The following is a 20,858-nucleotide window of genomic DNA, read 5'->3' as shown; positions in this document are numbered from 1 at the left end:
GCCAATGATACATCTGATAAGGAGTTAATATCCAAACATAAGTACTCATACAACTTAACAAAAGATGAACAACCCAATTAAAAAAATGGCAGAAGACTTGAATTACTCCAAAGAGGACATATAAATGGCCAAGAGGCATATGAAAAAATGCTCAAAGTCACTAATCATCAGAGAAATGCAAATTAAAACCACAATGAGATAAGACCTCACACACATCAGAATGGCTATTATAAAAAAAATCAACAAACAAGTGCTGGCGGGAATGTGGAGAAAAGGAAACACTAGTGCACTGCTGGTGGGAATGCAGACTGGTGCAGCCACTGTGGAAAACAGTATGGAGTTTCCTCAAAAAATTAAAAATGGAACTTCTGTTTGACCCAGTGATCCCATTCCTGGGAATATATCTTACCCCTACACCCCGTAAAAAAATAATTAGGAAGAATATATGCACCCCTATGTTCACAGTAGCATAATTTATAGTAGCTAAGATTTGGAAACGGCTCAAGTACCCATCAGCAGATGAATGGATAAAAAAGTTGTGGGACATTTACACTATGAAATATATGCAGATGTAAAAAAGTGAGAGCTCTTACCCTTTGGGACAGAATGGACTGGAAAATGTTTATGCTAAGTGAAATAAGCCAAACTGAGAAAGATAAATATCATATGATCTCACTTACTTGTGAAATCTAATGCACAAAATGAATCGACCAACAAAATAAGACCCAAAGCATGGAGGCATGGAACAGACTGACATGCCTCGATGTGGGGTTGGGGGGACGAGAAGAGATAAACCAAATAACTTATATACTTTATGCATAGCCCACGAAAATGGGCAATAGAGTGGTGGGGGTTAGGAATAGGAGGAGGGAGGGAAGGGTGTGGGGGGGAGATATCTATCATACTACCGTGTTTCCCCGAAAATAAGACATCCTCCGACATCCCCTGACAATAAGACCTAGCGCAACTTTGGGAGAAAAAATTAATATAAGACACTCTTATTTTCAGGGAAACAGGGTATCAACAATACAAATATATATTTTAAAAATAGGCATAATTTTGACTCATTCACACCAGATGGCTATTGTGTTGGCTGTTGTCATGTTTTTATTTGACAATCTAAGGGAAAAGAAGTCAGTACTCCTGGCTAGTCGGGTATTGCATGTTTTAAAAATTCTTGTGGCTCAGTAGTTGAAAAATGCCCGAGTTAGACATTCATGAGATTTGCAAAATGCCACTCTTCCCACTAATTCTTTTTGGAAAACAAGTTTATGGATTTTTTTTTTAATTAAAATGTTATTTATATCAACATGTAATGTATAAAGGGGCCCTGAGACCAAAAAGTTTGAGAAGTAATGTACTAAAGTGATATAAAATAATTACAATTATGATAGATATAAGGCTAAATAAAATCTCCCTGTCCTATTGCAAGGCAATTAGTAATATGCATATGGTGATAATTTAGGCGACATACTGTAATTCAAGTTTAAAAGCAATAAGAAGATTCAACAAAGAAAATGGCTATAGTTTGAATGCTAACAAGCACACACACATACACATAAAGCTTAATTCCAACCTCTGAAAATTATATAATAATATTCCATTCTCAACAAATGGGGGATATGCACCAAGCTAATATTTCCCAAAAGCACTCAAAAATTCAAGTTAAAATGAAAATAATACCTTTATTTATGCTTCATTTACCACACTTACTGAACAATAACATACAAGGCAGATTATAAATTCTATGGTATGTTTAGTTTTCAAAATGACTGGTAATTCAGCATCTTCAAAGAACATTTCCACATATACATTTTTCTTCAAATACAAATAAATACATTCAAAGGCATATGTATGTTGGTTTATGCGGCCAAATTCAAGCTTGCAAATTCAAGCTTGCCACCATCAAATAAATTCTCACATACTTTCAATTAGCTCAGCAATTATGTTATATCTTAGGGGAATATATCTTATTTGTGGCCCTGAACATGAATCCTGCACAAGTACCTTGCTTCCACTTGCCTCAGCTGGCCACCCGGCCCATCTCCTCTCGTAGCTCTCCAAAGCAAGTAGCTTGCTGCCCCGCCCTCCTGCAGCTCTCTGTGCTTGTAGCTCACTGCCACTCTCCTGCTGTTCGGTTGTTATGTGATAGCATCCCAACCAATTTGCATATTACTCTATTATAAGTATAGATTATAATGTGCACAGTGGCTAACCAAGTGTCACATCACAGTGCTGAACTCATCTGATTAGCAAAAGAAAGAGAAAATAAAAAGATCACCTATACAAATATATATATAATGAGCAAGAAGTAAAGTGGGGAACAAAGGAATTTAATACTCACTTTTGAACCTCAAATGTCATTAAGAAAAGGATAATAACTCTGAAGGATGAAAACCCATCCTTTTGTCATTAATAAGTCACCCTACTTAAAAACCGCTCTTAAAAAAAATACCTTTAGAGTACTAGTAATTCTTAGAGGAAAAATAAAGTATTTCAACACATGTTTGCTTTAACAAGCCCATCATTATATGCCAGTCCAGTACTAGACACCGTGAAGAGAAGCATGAGGCATGGTGCCCTGCCCACAAGGGTTAATTAAGGGACAAAATAAGGATGCAAACCTTAGTGCCATACTAGTCCAGATGAAGGAAGAACCAACAAAGATTAGAGCAGTAAAGGGAATGATCGTTATGACTGTAAAAGGTAAACAAATCTCTGGGTGAAGAAAATCAAGAGGAAAAGCAGACAATTATCAGAAAACTACTATAAAAAATAAGGGATTCCAGCAGAATGATCTAGAAGAGAGTGGAGAGGATGGTGAAGTTTTCAAAGGACTTTGGGCTAAATGGGATAAAGAAATGTATACGTGTGATTTTTACTACAGAAATCACCAAATGAGGCAACTGACTACATATTAGAATAAGAGGAGATTAATAATTATTATGGCCAATTATACTGCCCAAAAATATATTATAGACAAAAATATATTATAGACAAAAATATGGACAGATGGAGAATAAAAGAATAAAGAAATGAATCTGATTTCATATCTTCAGGATTTAGTTGATAAAGAAAACCAAGTGGATTTTTGTTAAATAAGCTTAGGGGTGTCGAACTCAATCAGAGAAGGGGCCAAAATCTAAAATCCAGCCTAAATCACGGGCCGAATGGTTTACTGAACAGTCATAAACTGACAATGTCATAAACTGACAGCGGAGTGCAGTGATGACAGTGCGGTGCGGGCCACATTGCAAGGCCTGGCGGGCTGGATTTGGCCCGCGGGCCTTGTGTTTGACACATGTGATTATAAGCTGAAGATGGCACTGGACATCAGATGAGGGACTAGGCTTTTGTCACTGCTACCACCCTGGTCCAGGTTTCTGTCTTCTCTCCCCTGGATTACTGCAATAGTCTCCAACTTCTACCCTTGCCTCCAATGTCACTTGTCATGGGCTAACCAGAGTGAGTCTTTATAATGTAAATCAGATCAAATCACTATTCTGTTCAAAACCCTCCAGTGGCTTCCCATTTCAGTCAAAGTAAAATCTAAAATCCTTAAAATGATTTACAAATTCCTTCATGATTTGCCACCACCAATCCCCTTCCTCTCTCCAGCCTAATAGCCTACTACTTATTCTTCCCCCTTGCCCCTCTATCCCACCCACACTGACCTCCTTGCTACTCCTAGAGCATACCAGGCTTGCTTCCACTTTAGGGCAAATGTGTTACCTCTGTCTTGAAAACTTCTAGTTGGCTAATTCTACATGGCTCTTTCAAAGGTATTCAAGACATTGTTTATACCCCATCTTCTCAATATGGGCCCAAGCAAACCAAACTATTAAAAATTACAAGCTCTACCCTAATATTCCTGATCCACTTCCCTCTTTTTCCCCAGAGAATTTACACCTTATTATTGGTGACAGAACTTACTCATTATATTTGTTTGTTGCCGTTATTAAAATGAAAATACCAGGAAGACTGAAATTTTGGTTACTAGAGTATCTCAAGTCTAAATAAAAGAGGGCCTGCAAAAATTCCGATAAATGGGCATGTATCTTGGTTGTGGGCACATCCCCAGTAGGGGATGTTCAGGAGGTAGGTAATCCATGTTTCTCTCTCATTGATGTTTTTCTAACTCTATATCCTTCTCCCTTCCTCTCTGTAAAAAATCAATAAAATACGTTTTTAAAAAGTTATAACTGCTGAATATCAATTTACCAAATCAGGCAAGGATGACCTTATCTTGGCAAAACTCAAAATACTGTTTCTTCAACATCCTACAAGACATCTTGATGTACCACACTTTTCCATCTGCTTTGTTCTATTTCTTTATGCCCCAAGTGGAAATTAAACTGTTCAAGTAACAGCCAAAATTCATCAATCATGGTAAAGAGAAATAGCATGATATGAATAATAGAGGTAGAACAATAAGTGGAACAGCCTTGGTAATGACCTTAGAGTGCATGTTGAGACAGAAAATCTATTCAACATGTACAGGAATCACATTAAATAATTCTATTCTCACTTACCTGATGAGCTCTCAGTAAATACTGTTAACGTCTGTCCTCCAACACTTTGCAAGACAAATGGATGTTCTCTAGGAGCACTTACTGAAGCTGGTTTTCCACCAATATCATGAATATTTGCAAGATCTTCATTCAAAGTAAATGACACCTAATAGACACATTAAGTAAAGCTTATTACAATAGACTTTTGTATCCAAAAGTACAGAAATTCTGATAAGTCAAATAATTTTTTGTGTGAATTTCTTCCAGTCATTTAAGGATTTTTTAAACTTCATCCAAAATTTTAATACTTTAGTCATAAAAAGAGACTACTCCCATTTGTCAGAGTAATGGGGCTAATCTACCATTAAAAATACAAATAGCTTTCAAATATTTTCTCTCGTCTATGGCTGAAGAAATTCTATTTCCAAAATAGGAATATGTTTACCCCTAAGTTCTCTGAGGTCAAGAGACCATGCTTTGTTATATTTATATCCTTAAATTATATACATCTCCTAGATAGTGCCTAGCACAGAGAAGGAAAACAGTATTTGCTGAATGAGTGAATATTTAAAGTAAATTAAGAAAGCAATTGTGAAGGGGGAAAAATGAGCTACTTAGAAAGCTTAAACATTCCCATAAGCAGAGGATACATTTCCTTTTTAGGTCTTAGTAACTAACTACTGTGATCACATGGTGCTGTTTTATTTTTGAATACTTTAATAAGTACAACTGAATATTGACAAGAAAAATTTAATGTTGTGGTTTAGGGAAAAAAGACATAGTATGCATTCTTTCAGAATGATTTTTACCACATACTAGATCTCACCAAAAAGAGATCTATTATGTAGTATCAAATATTACATCGAAGGGATTTATAAACAAACAAAATACTGATCTCCCAACCATGGAGGAAGATTATGCACCATTTATTAACTATCTCTCTGCTGTGTGATAGGTACTGAAAATTATGTCCTAGACTTAATGGGTCAAAATCTAAAGCCCTCAAAGATCCAAATCAAATGTCTATGCAACACTAAAATAATGTTAAAATATTACTGAAGTAATACTAGCTTCTGTAAACACTGAGAGAGGGCATATTTTAGATCAAAGTAGAAAAATGCTAGGAAGGAACAACTAAAAAGGAGTCCATTCATTCACACACTGGGGGCATTTATACTACTACTAGTGGCCTGGTGCATGAAATTCGTGTGTGTGTTGGGGCGGGGGGGGGTCCCTCAGCCTGGCCTGTACCCTCTCTAATCTGGGCATCCCTCTCACAATCTGGGACGACTGGCTCCCAATCTCTCGCCTGCCTGCCTGATTGCCCCTAACCATTTCTACCTGCCAGCCTGATCAGTCCCTAACTACTCCCCTGCCAGCCTGATTGACATCTAACTGCTCCCCTGCCCGCCTGATCGCCCCCAACTGCCCTCCCCCGCCAGCCAAATTGCCCCCAACTGCCTTTCCCTGCCAGCCCAATCATCCCCAACTTCCCTCCCTTGGCGGCCCGGTCACCCATAAATGCCCTCCCTTGTCATGACCTGCCTCCTCCGTCAGGCCCCTCCTCTGCTCTGTGCGTGGCCATCTTGTGGCAGCCATCTTGTGATGACATCGTGCATGAGGGCCACCTAGGCTTTTATTAGTATAGATGTGTTCCTGGCCATTAGCACTAGTTTGATGTGGAGTTTTCCAGAATACAACCACCCTCTCTTTGCTATTACTAATGCATAGTAAAATAAACATATCCTATCTAATAAAAGAGTAATATGCAGATTGACCATCACTCCAACACACAAGATGTGTGGTCAAAGATCCTGCCCCCATGTGGACACAAAATGGCCAGCAGGGGAGGGCAGTTAGGGGTGACCAGGCTAGCAGAGGACAGAAATTGGGGGCGACCGGGCCTGCAGGGAAGGGCAGTTGGGGGGGGGACCCAGGCCTACAGTGGAGAGCAGTTGGGGAGAGGGACCAGGCCTGCAGGGGAGGGCCATTGGGGGGGGGGGGGGATATCAAGCCTGCAGGGCAGGGCAGTTGGGGGGGACCAGGCCTGCAGGGGAAGGACTTTAAGGGCAAACAGGCTGGCAGGGGAGCAGTTAAGCATCAATCAAGCTGGCAAGGGAGTGACTAGGTGGTGATCAGGCTGGCAGGCAGAAGGGGTTAGGGGCAATCAGGAAGGAAGGCAGGCAAGCAGTTGGGAGCCAACAGTCCTGGATTGTGAGAGGGATGCCCGACTGCCCGTTTAGGCCTGATCCCAGTGGGCAAACGGACACCCCTTGAGGGGTCCCAGATTGGAGAGGGTGCAGGCTGGGCCCACCCTCCATGCATGAATTTCATGCACCGGGCCTCTAGTGTTTTAAATAAAGTTTAAACAGAAATAATCTTACCTCAGTCCTTCCTTGATTCCTTAAAGAGAAAAAAGGAAAAAATTTTAATTCATGTTTTTTCTTCCAAATTTATGCTGAACATTTAAAGAAATAACACCACTGCATATTTACCCATGACTCTCCTCAACTATCCTATCTGTAATTCTATAAGAAAAACAAGTCTCATTAATCCATATGAGTATTTTATTAGAAGTTTGTGTCACTTCATACTATTATGACCTGCCCTAATAATATGTTATCCAAATAATGACCTGATTACAATTCTTATCTTTATTTCTGAACAATTTTTAGCATTAAAGAGAATGTGAATATATGTTTAATACAGATGTATGTATTACTATTTACGGTATTTTGTTTAGCTAAAGATGTTTCATTTACCAAACAATATCTTAAAAATCAAAATTAAATTTAATACTTTAAAATTATTAGCAATTTTCTACACTATAAAAACAATATACGGTCTGGCCTGTGTAGCTCAGTGGTTGAGCATCAAGCCATGCACAAAGAGGTCAGATTCGATTCCAGGTCAGGGCACATGCCAAGGTTGCAGGCTTGATCTCCAATAGGGGGCATGCATGAGGCAGCCAAACGATGATGTTTCTCTCTCATCGATGTTTCTATCTCTCCCTCTCTTTCTATTAAAAATCAATAAAAATATATTAAGAACAACAACCCCCAAACATAAACATATAGACAAGTCAAAAGAAATTTTAAGATAGCCATAATTCCACTGTTAACATCTTGGTACAATAAATATCCTTCCAGACTATTTATGTGTTTGAATGAAATTTTTAAATGTCTTTTTTTTTTTTTTTTTTTTTTTTTTACAAATCTGGAATCAATGTAGACTTTACATATAGCCCAATTTTAAAAAACATGTATTAAATTTTTTAAAAATATATTTTATTGATTTTTTTTACAGAGGAAGGGAGAGGAAGAGAGAATTAGAAACATTGATGAGAGAAAAACATCCATCAGCTGCCTCCTGCACACCCCCCACTGGGGATGTGCCCGCAACCAAGGTACATGCCCTTGACCGGAATCGAACCCAGGACCCTTCAGTCCCCAGGCCGACGCTCTATCCACTGAGCAACACTGGCGAGGTCTGTATTAAATTCTTACTATATGCAAAATATTAAGTACAATGTCTCTGTCTCCAACCAGAAGATATAAAAGTTATTAACATTTAATTAAGAGAGCCACAATGTGCCAGGATCAGATGAACTGAGTGAGGGATGAGGTCAAGAGTATGGGAGCATTCCAGGCTAAGAGAATATTCCATTTGAACACTAGAAATGAGAAATTATCTAATACACTCTTCTAAACATCAATGCATAGGCTGGAGTCAAGTGGTAAAGAGCCTCTTAGGCCAGACTAAGGTGTCTAGAATCTTAAGACAGATTTTACTGGAAGACTTCTCAAAGTCTTTAATATATTAAAATGCAATGTCAATCTACTTTTGTTAGAGAAATATCTAGAATACAGGTGAAGAAATTTTAAGATTTCACATACGAATATGAATCTCCAGCTTCTCTTAAAGATTTGAAAGGTTTGGCAACAATGTACCTCTAATTCAGCTCTCAGTAAATACAGATAGGCAGGCACTGAATTCACTACAGTCCCTTCCCTATCACCCCAGAACTTGGCTTCTTGAGGCATTTAATTTAGCTACCTTTAAGAGAGAGGCACTGTAGGTAGAGCAAAGGCAAAGATGCAGAAGATACAGTATTTGCATAATTTTTACTGAATTGACTTGAGGCTAATGCAAAAACCCAGGTAAAAAGTAATGAAAGCTTGAACCCAGTTATGGTAGGATGCAAGGAGGGTTGCACAGGAGCCAACTAAAAAAAGTTTCCACTGGCTAAATTTTGGACAATTTGAACATCAGAATAAATTATTATGATAACAAACCATAGTCCACTGAATAAAACTGGGACCCTTAAGTTTATACTAAAACCCTATATAATAAAAGCCCTATATAATAAAATTCCCAGAACAGTGGAATGACCACAATGACCAGTCGCTATGATGTGCACTGACCACCAGGGGGCAGATTCTCAATGCAGAAACTGCCCCCTGGTGGTCAGTGCACTACCACAGTGGGAGCACTGCTCGGCTGACCAGGATGAGGGGCTGTTCCAACTGCAAACCCCAAGCCAATAGGCAGGAATCCCTCTTCAGCCACAAGATTCTCTTATAAGAAATTCTGGTGGTTTACTTTTTCTTCAGCTATTGTACTTTTGAGGAAACTGATTTGAATACAGCATTTCAAGTCACCTCTACTGAGGATCTTATTTTTAAGAGAATTGAAAGACTGGAATGAGAAAAACAAGGAATAGAAGTACTGGTCATGAACCCTAGCAAGAGAGAGAAAAAAACACACAAAATATTCTATCTGTACGGGGTTGGGTGATCCCTAGAAGTGTCAATAATGTTCAGCTGATACAATCAAACTGGTACTACATGAAAGAACACACACACACACACACACACACACACACACAGACTTGTTAATATATTAGATGCAACTATATAAACCACCTGCTTTAAACTAAGAGAGAAAAAGAGCTTGGAATATTATTTTCATTTCTTTTTGTTCCTGTTATTAATTCTCACCCAAGGATATTTTTTCCCTTGGATTTTCTTAAAGAGAGTTGAAGGGTGGGGGGAGAGACAAGAGAGAGAGAAACATCAAAGTTAGAGAGACATATCCATTTGGATGCCTCCACATGTGCACTGACTGGCATGAGAGATGGAGTCTGCAACCAAGTTATGTGACCTTGACCAGAATCAAACCTACAACCCTTCAGTCCATGGGCTGACACTCTCACCACTGTGCCAAACTGGCTAGGACTTTTCTATCAAGCAATGGTTGATAAAGAAAAACTGCACACCATTATTACTTATTTTCCATGATATCTTTAATATTTTACTTTAATAATCAAAATAGTACTTAGGGTTTGCCTAGCTTTCCCAGAACCTTGGTTCATTTTTCTCTATTTCTCATAACAGACCCCTCCTCCCCACACCAAAAAAACAATTTTACATTCCTCAAGCAGGTATTTTCTTTATACAGAGGTTTCAGAAATGCAATTTTCATTGTAAAAAAAAAAAAAAATCTATATAAAAGGCTAATATGCTAAGTGTGTGTCCGGGTAATATCACATAGCAACTCCGGGCTTTCTCTCCCTAGTGACTAGCCTCCTTGCAGTTTCTTCAGCCCAGGAACACCACTTGCTTTATAGCCAGGTGCAAACATTTCACTGTAACCAAATGTCTGTGAAGCATTTTCCCGTGCCTCATCTCATTTGACCCTCATAAGAAGTCCTGGAGTAGGTAGATAGGAGACTTGGTGGAATCCTATTTTCTTTTTGGAAAACAGAGGTTTAGAAAGCTTAGAAACTTGACCTGACTGAAAAGAAGGAATGGTGTAACTTGAAAATGCTTTCAGGTTTTCTCACTGCATAAAATATAGTCAAACACTGCTGCAGTTAAATGTTTTACCCTTTGTTCTCCTTGCATGATCTACACTGCTTTGTGTTGATATTTACTGCTGTGTTGCTGACAATTACCTGAAAGAGAAGTTGGGGTGCTTCACTGGACTGGAAAAAGTTTAGCTAAATCAGAAAGCAGGTCTAATTAAGCAAGTTTATTCTATATCTACAAAAAGCTAAGTTGACTGGCGCATGAGCAATACATATAAAGCTCTTGCTGCCACCAATCTCACGCATGTTTCGATCTGTCATTGTTGATCGTGAATTTGGTTGACACTTCTGTTATAAAGGACAAACAGTGATATTAAAATATGTCTTCTAATTAATTTCCTTTTAATGTGCACGATTTTGTGTATTGGGCCTAAATAAATAAATAAATAAATAAAAGTGAAAAAATAAATAAATAAAAAATACACCTCCTCACAGGATGTGGAAAGGATGGAGAGATGAGGGAACTGCATACTTTGCTGCTTTACTGCCAATAAGTTTTCCCAATAAATTTGACTTTATATTTACACCTATCAGTAGGGGGGCCGTGCAAGTGTGTTTGTGTATATACACGTGTGCACATGTGGCTCCCTACAGGGCATGTAACCATTTCTTGACTAACTTTGACATGCTCATTTCTTCTCATTTTCCAGGTAAAATTCTGAAAAGGACTGAAATTTCATTTTTAAAAAATAAATTTCAAACCAAATTCCAAAGAATAACAATTTTAAAAAATATTTTTTTATTGATTTCAAAGAGGGAGGGGGAGGAATAGAGAGATAGAAACATCAATGATGAGAGAGAATCATTGATCGGCTGCCTCCTACAAGTCTCCTACTGGGGATTGAGCTCACAACCTGGTCATGTGCCCTTGACCGGAATCAAACCCGGCACCCTTCAAACCACAGGTTGATACTCTATCCAGTAGCAAAACTGGCTAGGACTGTAATTTCATTTAAAAGTACTTAGGAAAATTTTTTAAACAGCTTTTTAAAATGTCAAAAATATATGAACAACTTACTTGGCAATCCGCAGTTTTCCAACTTCACCTCTTCCAGGGGCTTTAGCCCACTGCTGTGACAAATATTTAGGAACCTAAAAAAAAGTAAAATACTAATTAGACTAAGTTTTAGACACTAACAAATCTTTTTTTTTTTTTTTAATTCTTTCTTGTTGAAAGTATTACATATGTCCCCTTTTCTTCCCTATTGATCTTCTTCAGCCTGCAAACCCCCCCCCCACCCACCCACCCAGGCCTTTAGCTCCTATTATGTGTCCATGGGTTATACATATATGTATTCAAGGTCTTCGGTTTATTACCTCCTACCTACCCCCTCACCCACTTTCCCTCTGAAATTCCACACTCTATTTCATTCTTCATGTTCTCTGGATCTACTCCGCTCATCAGTTTATTTTGTTACTTAGATTCCACATATGAGCGCAATTATGTGGTACTTGATACTCTCCAAGTCCTTTTGTGCTAATAACAAATCTTTATAAACATAAAAATAGAGGCCCGATGCACGTAATTCATGTACAGGGACGGGGTGGGGGGGGGGGGTCCCTCTGCCCGGCCTGCACCCTCTCTAATCTGGGACCCCTCGGGTCTGCTAGCTCCTAACCACTCACCCTCCTGGTGCCCTTATCCCCCTAACTGCTCTCCCCTAATGGCCTGACACCCTAATTGCTCTCCCCTTCTTGCCTGATCGCCTCTAACCGCCTCTGCCCTAGCCCTGCCACCATGGCTTTGTTTGGAAGGTCGTCCGGAAGATGTACAGTCTAATTAGCATATTATCCTTTTATTAGTATAGATAGATGCCACCGTGTCCTAAAAATGTAGGTTAGCAGGTTTTCCTATCATGGAAGGGGAACCCACAGTGGCATCCTGGGTTCTGACCAGGGTGTATGCATTCATGCTTTATCTCAGCAGATGAGATTCCTAGAAGACTCTTGGATGTACCCTGAACATTTCTATCGATTTTGCCAAATGCTCCAAAAATGATGAACCACTTTAAACTCCCACCAGCAACCATGCATGTGCCCTCTGTCCTACTTTGATGCCAATATCATTGATTTCTCCCTAGAAGCTTCCCTCTCCTCAGCTGGGACTGCTTGGCCAAAGGGTTTTTATAATAGAGATGCCCTAAGACTTCCTCAATAACAGTACCAGGTGTACTGGTTAATAATGGCGGATTTTGTAATCAAAGAATACACGGTAATTTCAGGAAAAACATCAAAAATGCTTTATTCAAAGTAATGTCCATCACTAGCTACACATTTCCCCATCTTTTAGGTAATTTGTGGATACTGTCCCAATAAAACAACTCTTGTTTTGAGGCAAACCATTCAGAGACCCAATTTTCCACTTCTTCATACATTTTGAAGTGCGGCTCAGAAAGATCAGAACAAGTGGTTATCTGAAGGAACAAGGCCTGGTGAATACAGTGGGTGAGTTAACACTTCCTAGGCAAGATCTTTTAACGTGTCTTTAACTGGTTTTGAAGTGTGTGATGGTGCATCATCATGAAGCAAAATTACTTTGCTGTGTCTTCTGGAACATTCTGGTCGTTTCGTTATCAAAGTGTGGTTCAAATTGATTATTTGTTGTCGGTAGCAATTAATATTAACTGTTTCACCTGGTTTTAGAAGCTCATCATACACCACACTTTCCTGATTCCACCAAACACAGCGCACTGTCTTCTTTCCAAAGTGATTTGGCCTTGCAGTTGATGATGATGGTTGATCTGGATCAACCCATGATTTTTTGCTCTTGGGATTCTTAAAATAAATCCACTTTTCATTGCCAATCACAATTCAATGCAAAAAAGACTTTCTTTCATGCCACTGAAACAACATTTTACTGATGACTTTTCGCTTTTCCTTTTGTCTTTTGTTTAATTCATGTGGCACCCATTTTCCTTCCTTTAAAATCTTTCCCATTGCATAAACAATCAGAAATTGTTTGCTGAGCGTTTAATCTTTCTGCAAGTTGTTTTGAGTTTGATACACATACTCATCCAATAATGCTTGTAATTGTTGATCTTCAAACTTTTTCAGTTGACCTGATTACATCAGAAAAATAAGGAGAGCAAGTAACACTTAGAGTGCTTACTGAATGTGGCAGAGAGACTCTAAGATGCCCTCTCCTCCCACCCACCCCACCCCCATATTCACACCACTGTATAATCTCCTCTGCTTGAGTGAGAATGGGACCTGTGACTTGCTTTTTTCTATTCAATACAAAGGTGGTAGGATGTTACTTCTGTGACTAGGTGGCTGCAGTCCTGCTTCCTGCTGTTGATTCCTTGTAAGTTATTCTTTATTTCAGTTAGTGTATCCTTCATTTCTGACTGGTCCTTTTTTATGCTGTGGACTAAGTTCATTGAGCAATGTTATAACCAATGTTTTAAGCTCTGCATCTAGTAGATTGTTTCCAGTTTGTTTAGTTCTTTTCTGGTGCTTTGTTCTGTTCTTTCATTCGGGCAACCTCTCTGTGTTTGTTTCTAAGTAGAGCTGCTACGTCTCACAGGCTTGATAGCATGAACTAAGTAAGTAAGTGTCCTGAAGGGTCAGTGGCACAGCCTCCCCGATCATCTGAGCTGGGTACTTGAGTTTTTCTTTAGCTGCTATGACCACAAGCCACCGACCTCTGACCACTGTGGAGGATCAGCTGTGCAGGGATCTACTATGCAGAGTAGAACTTAACCTCTGCAGGGCTCTGGTGTCTGCTGAGTCTGCCCCTTGAGTATGTTGCTTGTGGAGGTGGTTGGGTGGTGGTGCTTCAATATGGTCTGAAGCTTTCCATTGGGTATTCGGGCTCTGGAGCCTCCTGGGAGGTGTAGGTCAAGGTCAGCTACTACCTGGGTTCTGCCCAGGAGCACCTGGCATGAACTAAAAGTGTTCTGCAGACAGCTGCTTCTTGTGCTGGGCTTGGAGATGCCCAGATGAGGCCAAGCTATGAACCAAGGCCGGCCTCTGCTAGTGCCAAGCCTGGGCCACTTAGTGAGATGTACAGGGCTCATGAGGCCAGACGCTACCTATTGATGAGATTTAAGGAAAATCTGAAGCATGAGCCAAGACAGGCCATTGGTATGGAAAAGCCACTAGAAACAGTTTGGATGGGACTGGAAATTGGATGGAGTGGGGCCAACAGTGTGAGCCAGGTTGATGAAGTCGCAGATATGGCTCCCCATCTGCTAGCTTTGTAGGGGAAGGGCTCATCAAAGGAACAATGGCTTCTGCTAGCCCTTCTGTCAGGGAGAAAGCTGCCCCTCCAGTCTCCAGTCTCCAGTTCTCACCCAGAATTGATTCACCAAACAATTCTGTTCCTCTCGTGCGTCTCAGGTGCCTTTCAAGCTGCTGCCCTCACTCCCCACGCTGTAACGCACCTATTTTGCAACAAACGATCCTGAAAGATCAGAACTCAGGTGTTATTTATAACTAGAGGCCCGGTGCACGAAATTCGTGCCCGGACGGGCGTTGTCCCTCAGCCCAACCTGTACCCTCTCCAATCTGGGACCCCTTGAGGGATGTCCGACTGCCTTTTAGGCCTGACCTATAAAAAATCAATAAAATATATATTTTTAAAAAGAAACATTTAAAATTCCTCCATATCTGCCTGGCTGGTGTGACCTCAGGCTGCTACCACTGAAGGGGATTAGCTCTGGGCAGGCTGAGACCCAGCCCAGGCTGCCTCCGGGGCCAGGGGATAGCGCGGTGCTGGTGCATGGCCCCAGCCCAGGCTGCTGCCGCTGGCCTGAAGACTGCGCCCCAGGGAGGCATGGCCCTGCCAGCCTGAGACTCCAGCTGAGGCTGCTGTCCCGGCCAGGGTATTGCGCAGTTTGAATGCAAGGCCCTGCAGGTCTGAGACCCCCAGCCCAGGCTGCCACCGCTGGCCAGGATCAGCCGCGATTGTGCCCAGCACTGGCGCCTCCCAGCTGGACACCCGGGCTGCTGCCACTGGGCAGGGATTGCTGCGTGGGGGGCAGGCGCTTGCTGGGTGGACTTGGGGACTCCGGCAGGGCTTAAAGGGGTGGGCGCTGCCATTTTTATCTCTAAGTGATGGTTAATTTGCATATTACTTTTATTAGATAGGATGAGAAATATTAACACGTATAGCACAGCAATTCTCAACCTTTTTTATCTTATGGCACACATAAACTAATTACTAAAATTCTACAACACACTAAAATATATACTTTTTGCCGATCTGACCAAAAAAAGGTATAATGTTCATTTACAAAAGATAATATTGTAATAGTAATTACCTATCCTTTTGCTCCAAAGTGATTTTAAAAAAAAAATCAGATGCCTATACTTCTATTAATCTGGTACCAAGAATTAACCAATCAGGCTCAAGCTTAATATGCAACTCTATTATATGACCTATATATTTATGGTTCAAGACAGGGCATTCACACCAGACAATTATTGTTGTATTGTCATTTTTTTAAATATCACAATCTTTTAAGGGAAAAAGAGGTCAGTACCCTGACTAAATAGTCTGGTATTGCATGTACTTAAAAATTCTTGCAGCACGCAAGTTGAAAATTGCTAGTATAGAGAAAAGACTTGAAAGTGGTATATGGTTCTGTTCACTATCTAAACAAATATTGTATTTTAATATCACACAAAAGAAGCTGAAAATGAAATTCACTATTACAATTTGATTCAGTCACATAATTTATTCCTATAATTCAGAGGTGAAAACCCACTATGTTCAAGATATGGGCATGAAAATCACACTGGATGTTAACACTAGTGGAAATGAAACAAGTACAAACCAGAAACTCCTTAAACTAGAGCAGACATCAGAGTTGTCAAATAAAGGTGGAAGAAGAATGGATTTTAGAAGAAAACGTGCTTGCTAGCAATTCTTGTCTTCTTTCAGAGATAAGGTTGAATGAGGACAAAAACTGGCAAGGAAGTCCTTTCACAACACCCTGGAAAGATTTGCAAACCTGTTATGTATTTTCTTTTTATTTTTAATTCTCACCATAAGCTATTTCTTTTCCATTGATTTTTAGAGTGTGCAAGGAGGGGGAGAGACAGAGAGAGCGAGAGAAACAACAATGTAAGAGAGACATCATATTAGTTGCCTCCCACCTGTACCCTGATCAGGACTGGGAATCATGCCTGCAACTGAGGTACGTGACCTCGACCAGAATCAAACCCAAAACCCTTCAGCCAGAGGGCCAACACTCTAATTACTGAACAAATCTTCTTTGATACATAAGATTAGAAAAAGAAATACTATATGCCAAGTTGATATGCGGAAACAATGATAATGCAAACAATAAACAATGAAACATTACAACTACCTTTATAAAACAAGAACAAATCACTGGCTTGAGTTCTTTTTAAAGAGACAAAATGTATTCAAATGGCTATACAACTATGAGATCACTACATTTTTTTAATTTCTTCATTTTATATTTATTACATTCTTTCACATTCTCGTTTAGTCAATCACTAGATCCTAACAACTTAAAAAGTTTCTCTAAATTCTCAGATTTCATTTTCACACCAGAGGCCCGGTGCACGGATTCGTGCACTGGTGGGGCATGGCCTGTGGGGATTGGCCTGCTGTGGGAGCACCACTCATCCAAGCGGCTGTGGACCTGCCCTCTGAGCAGCTGCTGAATGAGGAAATTAGTCTGAGCCGCTATTTTGGGGTAATGTCTTGGGTAAAGGTGTGTTCTGTGTCCTGGAGGAACCTGGCAGAGCGCTTTGCACCCCAAAGCCACTTGGTGAATGTCCTTGACATGTGATGCCAGGTGGGGGATGTTCAGGGCAGCCATGCTCCAGTATCCTCAATCATCAGGACAGCCTCCCTGGGGGGTCCACATTCATGTCCTCTCTTGCCATCCACTCATGCCAGCTCCCCCCACTCTTTCTAGAACATACCTTAGAGTGCCTGCATCAGCTGATGGGGTCAGGACAGAGTCTGGATTGTCTCAGGTATTTGACAAGTACAGAGTCTTGGCCTCACCCTAGGTCTATTAGTGGCTGCTCCCACTGTGGGAGCAACCACTCATTCTTGTCAGCCAAGCAGCACTCCCACTGTGGGAGCGCACTGACCACCAGGGAGCAGCTCCTGTGTTGAGCATCTACCCCAAGCTGTTGGTCATTCTGGTCATTCTGCTGTTCAGTCACTAGGCTTTTGTATATATAGATACCTATAATCCTAATCCTAATCCTAATCCTAATATGCAAATCAACCAAATGACAGAACTGGTCACTATGTGCGGGGCCTAAGCTGGAAGGTGAACATCTCCTGAGGGGTCCTGGACTGAGAGAGGGTGCAGGCCAAGCTGAAGAACCTCCTCCCCCTGTAATCATTGATCAGCTGCCTCTTGCACACCCCCCACTGGGGATGTGCCCACAACCAAGGTACATGCCCTTGACCAGAATCGAACCTGGGACCCTCCAGTCCGCAGGCCGATGCTCTCTCTATCCACTGAGCCAAACCAGTTTCAGTCACATTTTCAAGTCTTACTGAGGTAGCTGTGATAAGTCAAACGAGTGCCAGAGACTAAGGTTAGATTTGAAAAGTAAGGCATCATTCATCCATTCATCACATATCTGTTGAGCAATCACTACGTAACATAATTCTGGGCTTGACAGGCAAGGAGCCTATGCTCATGGAATGTGTGGAGGTGTGTAAGCATCAGGAGAGGGAGGTGACCGACACTGAACACATGAACACAGAATCACTTCAGAAGTGAAAAGTACTTTGAAGAATACCAGGTATGACTTGCTGGCAAATGAGCTATTTTAGAAATGTGGACAGGAAGGGCCTCTCAGATCTACTTGATAACCCAGCCATATGATAAAAGTTTTTTAAAACTTAAACCATTTTACTGGAGTTGAGTTCAAAGACTCATAATCGCAATTTGGACATACATATATCTTGTGAAATCCTCATAAGAAACAACACTCACCGATATGAAAAAAGTAAAGCACAAATACTGTGCTCACTAAGAGCTAATCAAGATTGCTCTCTTTACAAAAAACTTTTCTTGCCGGCCTGTCTCAGGAGACCCAGCCAGTACTCTGAAAGAACACTCAAATCCATTGGCTCTCCCCTCCTCCCCTCTACCCCCCTGCCCCCGTGAGCTCAGCGTTCCCTCGGCTCTCCTGAGATCTGCAGCAAGGGCCGTCGACCCAGGAGAACGCAGAGAGCAGTTCCACTTTCCGGCAGAGAAATCCTACAGGAAGCAGACACTCCTGACTTCCTTTACAGGTTTATGACTGAAATCAGTTTCACCAGAAGAAGATGTAGACATTCTTCCGCCTGGGGTAACATGCACCGCTCAAATCGGGACCCCAAGACAGAGCCCCCAGAAAACCCAGGTCATGGGGGATGGAGATCCATTCCAGGCACGTTCGGACTCGGGCTGAAGACACTGTGGTTCCCTAAACTAATTCCCTTGTCTGAAAGCGAGCTTAGCAATGAGTCGTGCCTCTCCAGATAGGTGAAAAATGACCATAAAGAACTTTAAAAGGTGCACGAAATGTGGGTCTCAGGTAACTTAAACCACTCACACCAGGAGGAGCGCAAGCCTCACCTTGACCAGCCACACGCCGGTGTTCTGCTTGGCGCCAGTCAGGTCGAGTTCCCCGCGCTCGGCCATGGGGGTCTGTTGCCGGAAGCGGAGTGCGACCCCCCGCAGGGCTCCGGGGGCCGGGGGTTAGAGGGGGTGGAGGCCGGGGGCGAGTGTCCAAAGCACGACCCGAGCCGAGATGAGAGGCCGACACTTCCGCGCCCACCTGCCAGGAAGGTGGAAACCCCGGGAAAGAGGAACACGCTGCCGGGAGCCGGGAACTGCGCATGCGCACTTCTACCGGCAGTACGGCGCGCCGGTGCGGACAAACTTCCTGTCGGCAACTCTTTTTGAGTGGGTGTGGCTACGGGTGCTGGCTGTGTCCGAGTATTTAAACAGAGGGGCTGACCAAAAAGAAGGTTGGCGATGCATTTAAAGACTAGGCCAGCAGAACTGCAAGAGGAAAGTGTCAAGACAGAAAAATAGAGCTCAAACAGACAAAGACTGTCAATACCTGTGAAACCTGGCCAAGGAGAAACAGCACTGGGAGGACAGTGTTGTAGTAAATTATGTGAATTAGCACAAGTGGGCACTGGGATCAAACCTAGTATCCTTGGGTATACTGAAAACATGCTGTTTCTAGACCTGAAGAAAAAGTAGTATTTCAACTGACTGGCTACCCTGAGCAACTCTGATTAAGTAAACAGAGGACACTCAGACTCCAAAACCCAGAGTCCACGAAATTAGATTAGTGACAATAGACTTGAAAGAGACAAACTCAATTGTTAAACTCCCCTGCTTAAACAGTTTCCTCTCTCTCTCTCTCTTCTTGCCTCTAGAATAAAATTCAATACTTTCTACACAGGTCCTCTCAATTTCATCACTACTATTCAATCCAACACATATCCTACTACTACACTGATCCTATCAGATCTCCCCAAAAATGTCAGTGTCTTTCTCAATTTTTTTCAGAGCCTCTGCACACTGGATCCATATATATATATAAAATTGATTTTTTACAGAAAGGAAGAGAGAGGGATAGAGAGAGTTAGAAACATCGATGAGGGAGAATCACCCATCAGCTGCCTCTTGCACACCCCCTACTAGGGATATGCCCGCAACCAAGGTACATGTCCTTGACCAGAATCAAACCCAGGACCCTTCAATCGGCAGGCTGACGCTCTATCCACTGAGCCAAACCGGTTTTGGCTGGATTCTTTTTACTCTGATGCTCTATTCTGCCCTTACCCTCAATCTCTCCCCATCTTCTGATGGACCAACTCCCACTTAGGTTTCAAGACTAATAGAAGTGTCACATTCTCTGAGGCCTTCTATCAACTCCTCCAGAGAAAGTTCATTTTACTTGATATCACATTATAATATACATGTTTACATGCTGCCTTTTCTTTCTAGACTATGAGCACCTCCAAGGCTGAATTAGTGCTTTATTTATTTTATATCCACAACATCTAGCACAGTGCTATGGACACATTTCAATAGGCTTTGGCTGAATGAATATTTTCTGAAGAAAAACAAATAGTAAGATAATGCAAGAATGGCAAGTAATGTATTGAATCATGCATCTGATCCATACACATAATTGAAAAAATTCTATGTCTGTGAGCATAGGGCCAATAACAGCCAGTAGGCCTCGGAGATGAGCTGGGTAAACTAATAGGAAAGATGGAAGACCATGCATGTGTTGAAAAGAAAGATTGCATTCATGTGCCACAGCTTGGGAAAGGGCCTTAAAATGTATAAAGGACACATGTGTGATGAGAGGTGCTTTAAGCTTTGATCATATACGAAGAATAAATTTAAATATGAGACCAGGCAAGAAGGAAATTAAACTAGTCTAGAGCACCCTGGTAATGAACTTTAGAGTAAAGGATTAGAACCTTGGCCTTGATCTATGGGGTGTGTGTGTGTGTGTGT

The 20,858-nt window shown here is 41.3% G+C and overlaps 1 protein-coding gene across 1 annotated transcript in view; it reads right to left on the bottom strand.

The window, feature by feature from the left end:
• Positions 1-19,222, bottom strand: part of GTF2F2 (general transcription factor IIF subunit 2) — a 142,941-nt gene extending 123,719 nt beyond the window's left edge. The window contains exons 1-4 of the mRNA XM_084879492.1: positions 18,948-19,222; positions 11,399-11,472; positions 6,896-6,914; positions 4,533-4,677 (exon numbers count right to left, since the gene is read on the bottom strand). Coding sequence (XP_084735618.1) covers positions 4,533-4,677; positions 6,896-6,914; positions 11,399-11,472; positions 18,948-19,013 — 304 coding nt within the window. The 5' untranslated portion in view covers positions 19,014-19,222. The remainder of the gene's footprint in view (positions 1-4,532; positions 4,678-6,895; positions 6,915-11,398; positions 11,473-18,947) is intronic.
• Between the last annotated feature and the right edge of the window lie 1,636 nt (positions 19,223-20,858).

Source organism: Pipistrellus hanaki (genome assembly GCF_964339955.1).
Source record: "Pipistrellus hanaki genome assembly, chromosome: 3".
NCBI classification, from domain to species: Eukaryota; Metazoa; Chordata; class Mammalia; order Chiroptera; family Vespertilionidae; genus Pipistrellus; species Pipistrellus hanaki.
The sequence above is the reverse complement of the archived record's forward strand: the minus strand, read 5'-3'. Positions and strand labels throughout refer to the sequence as shown.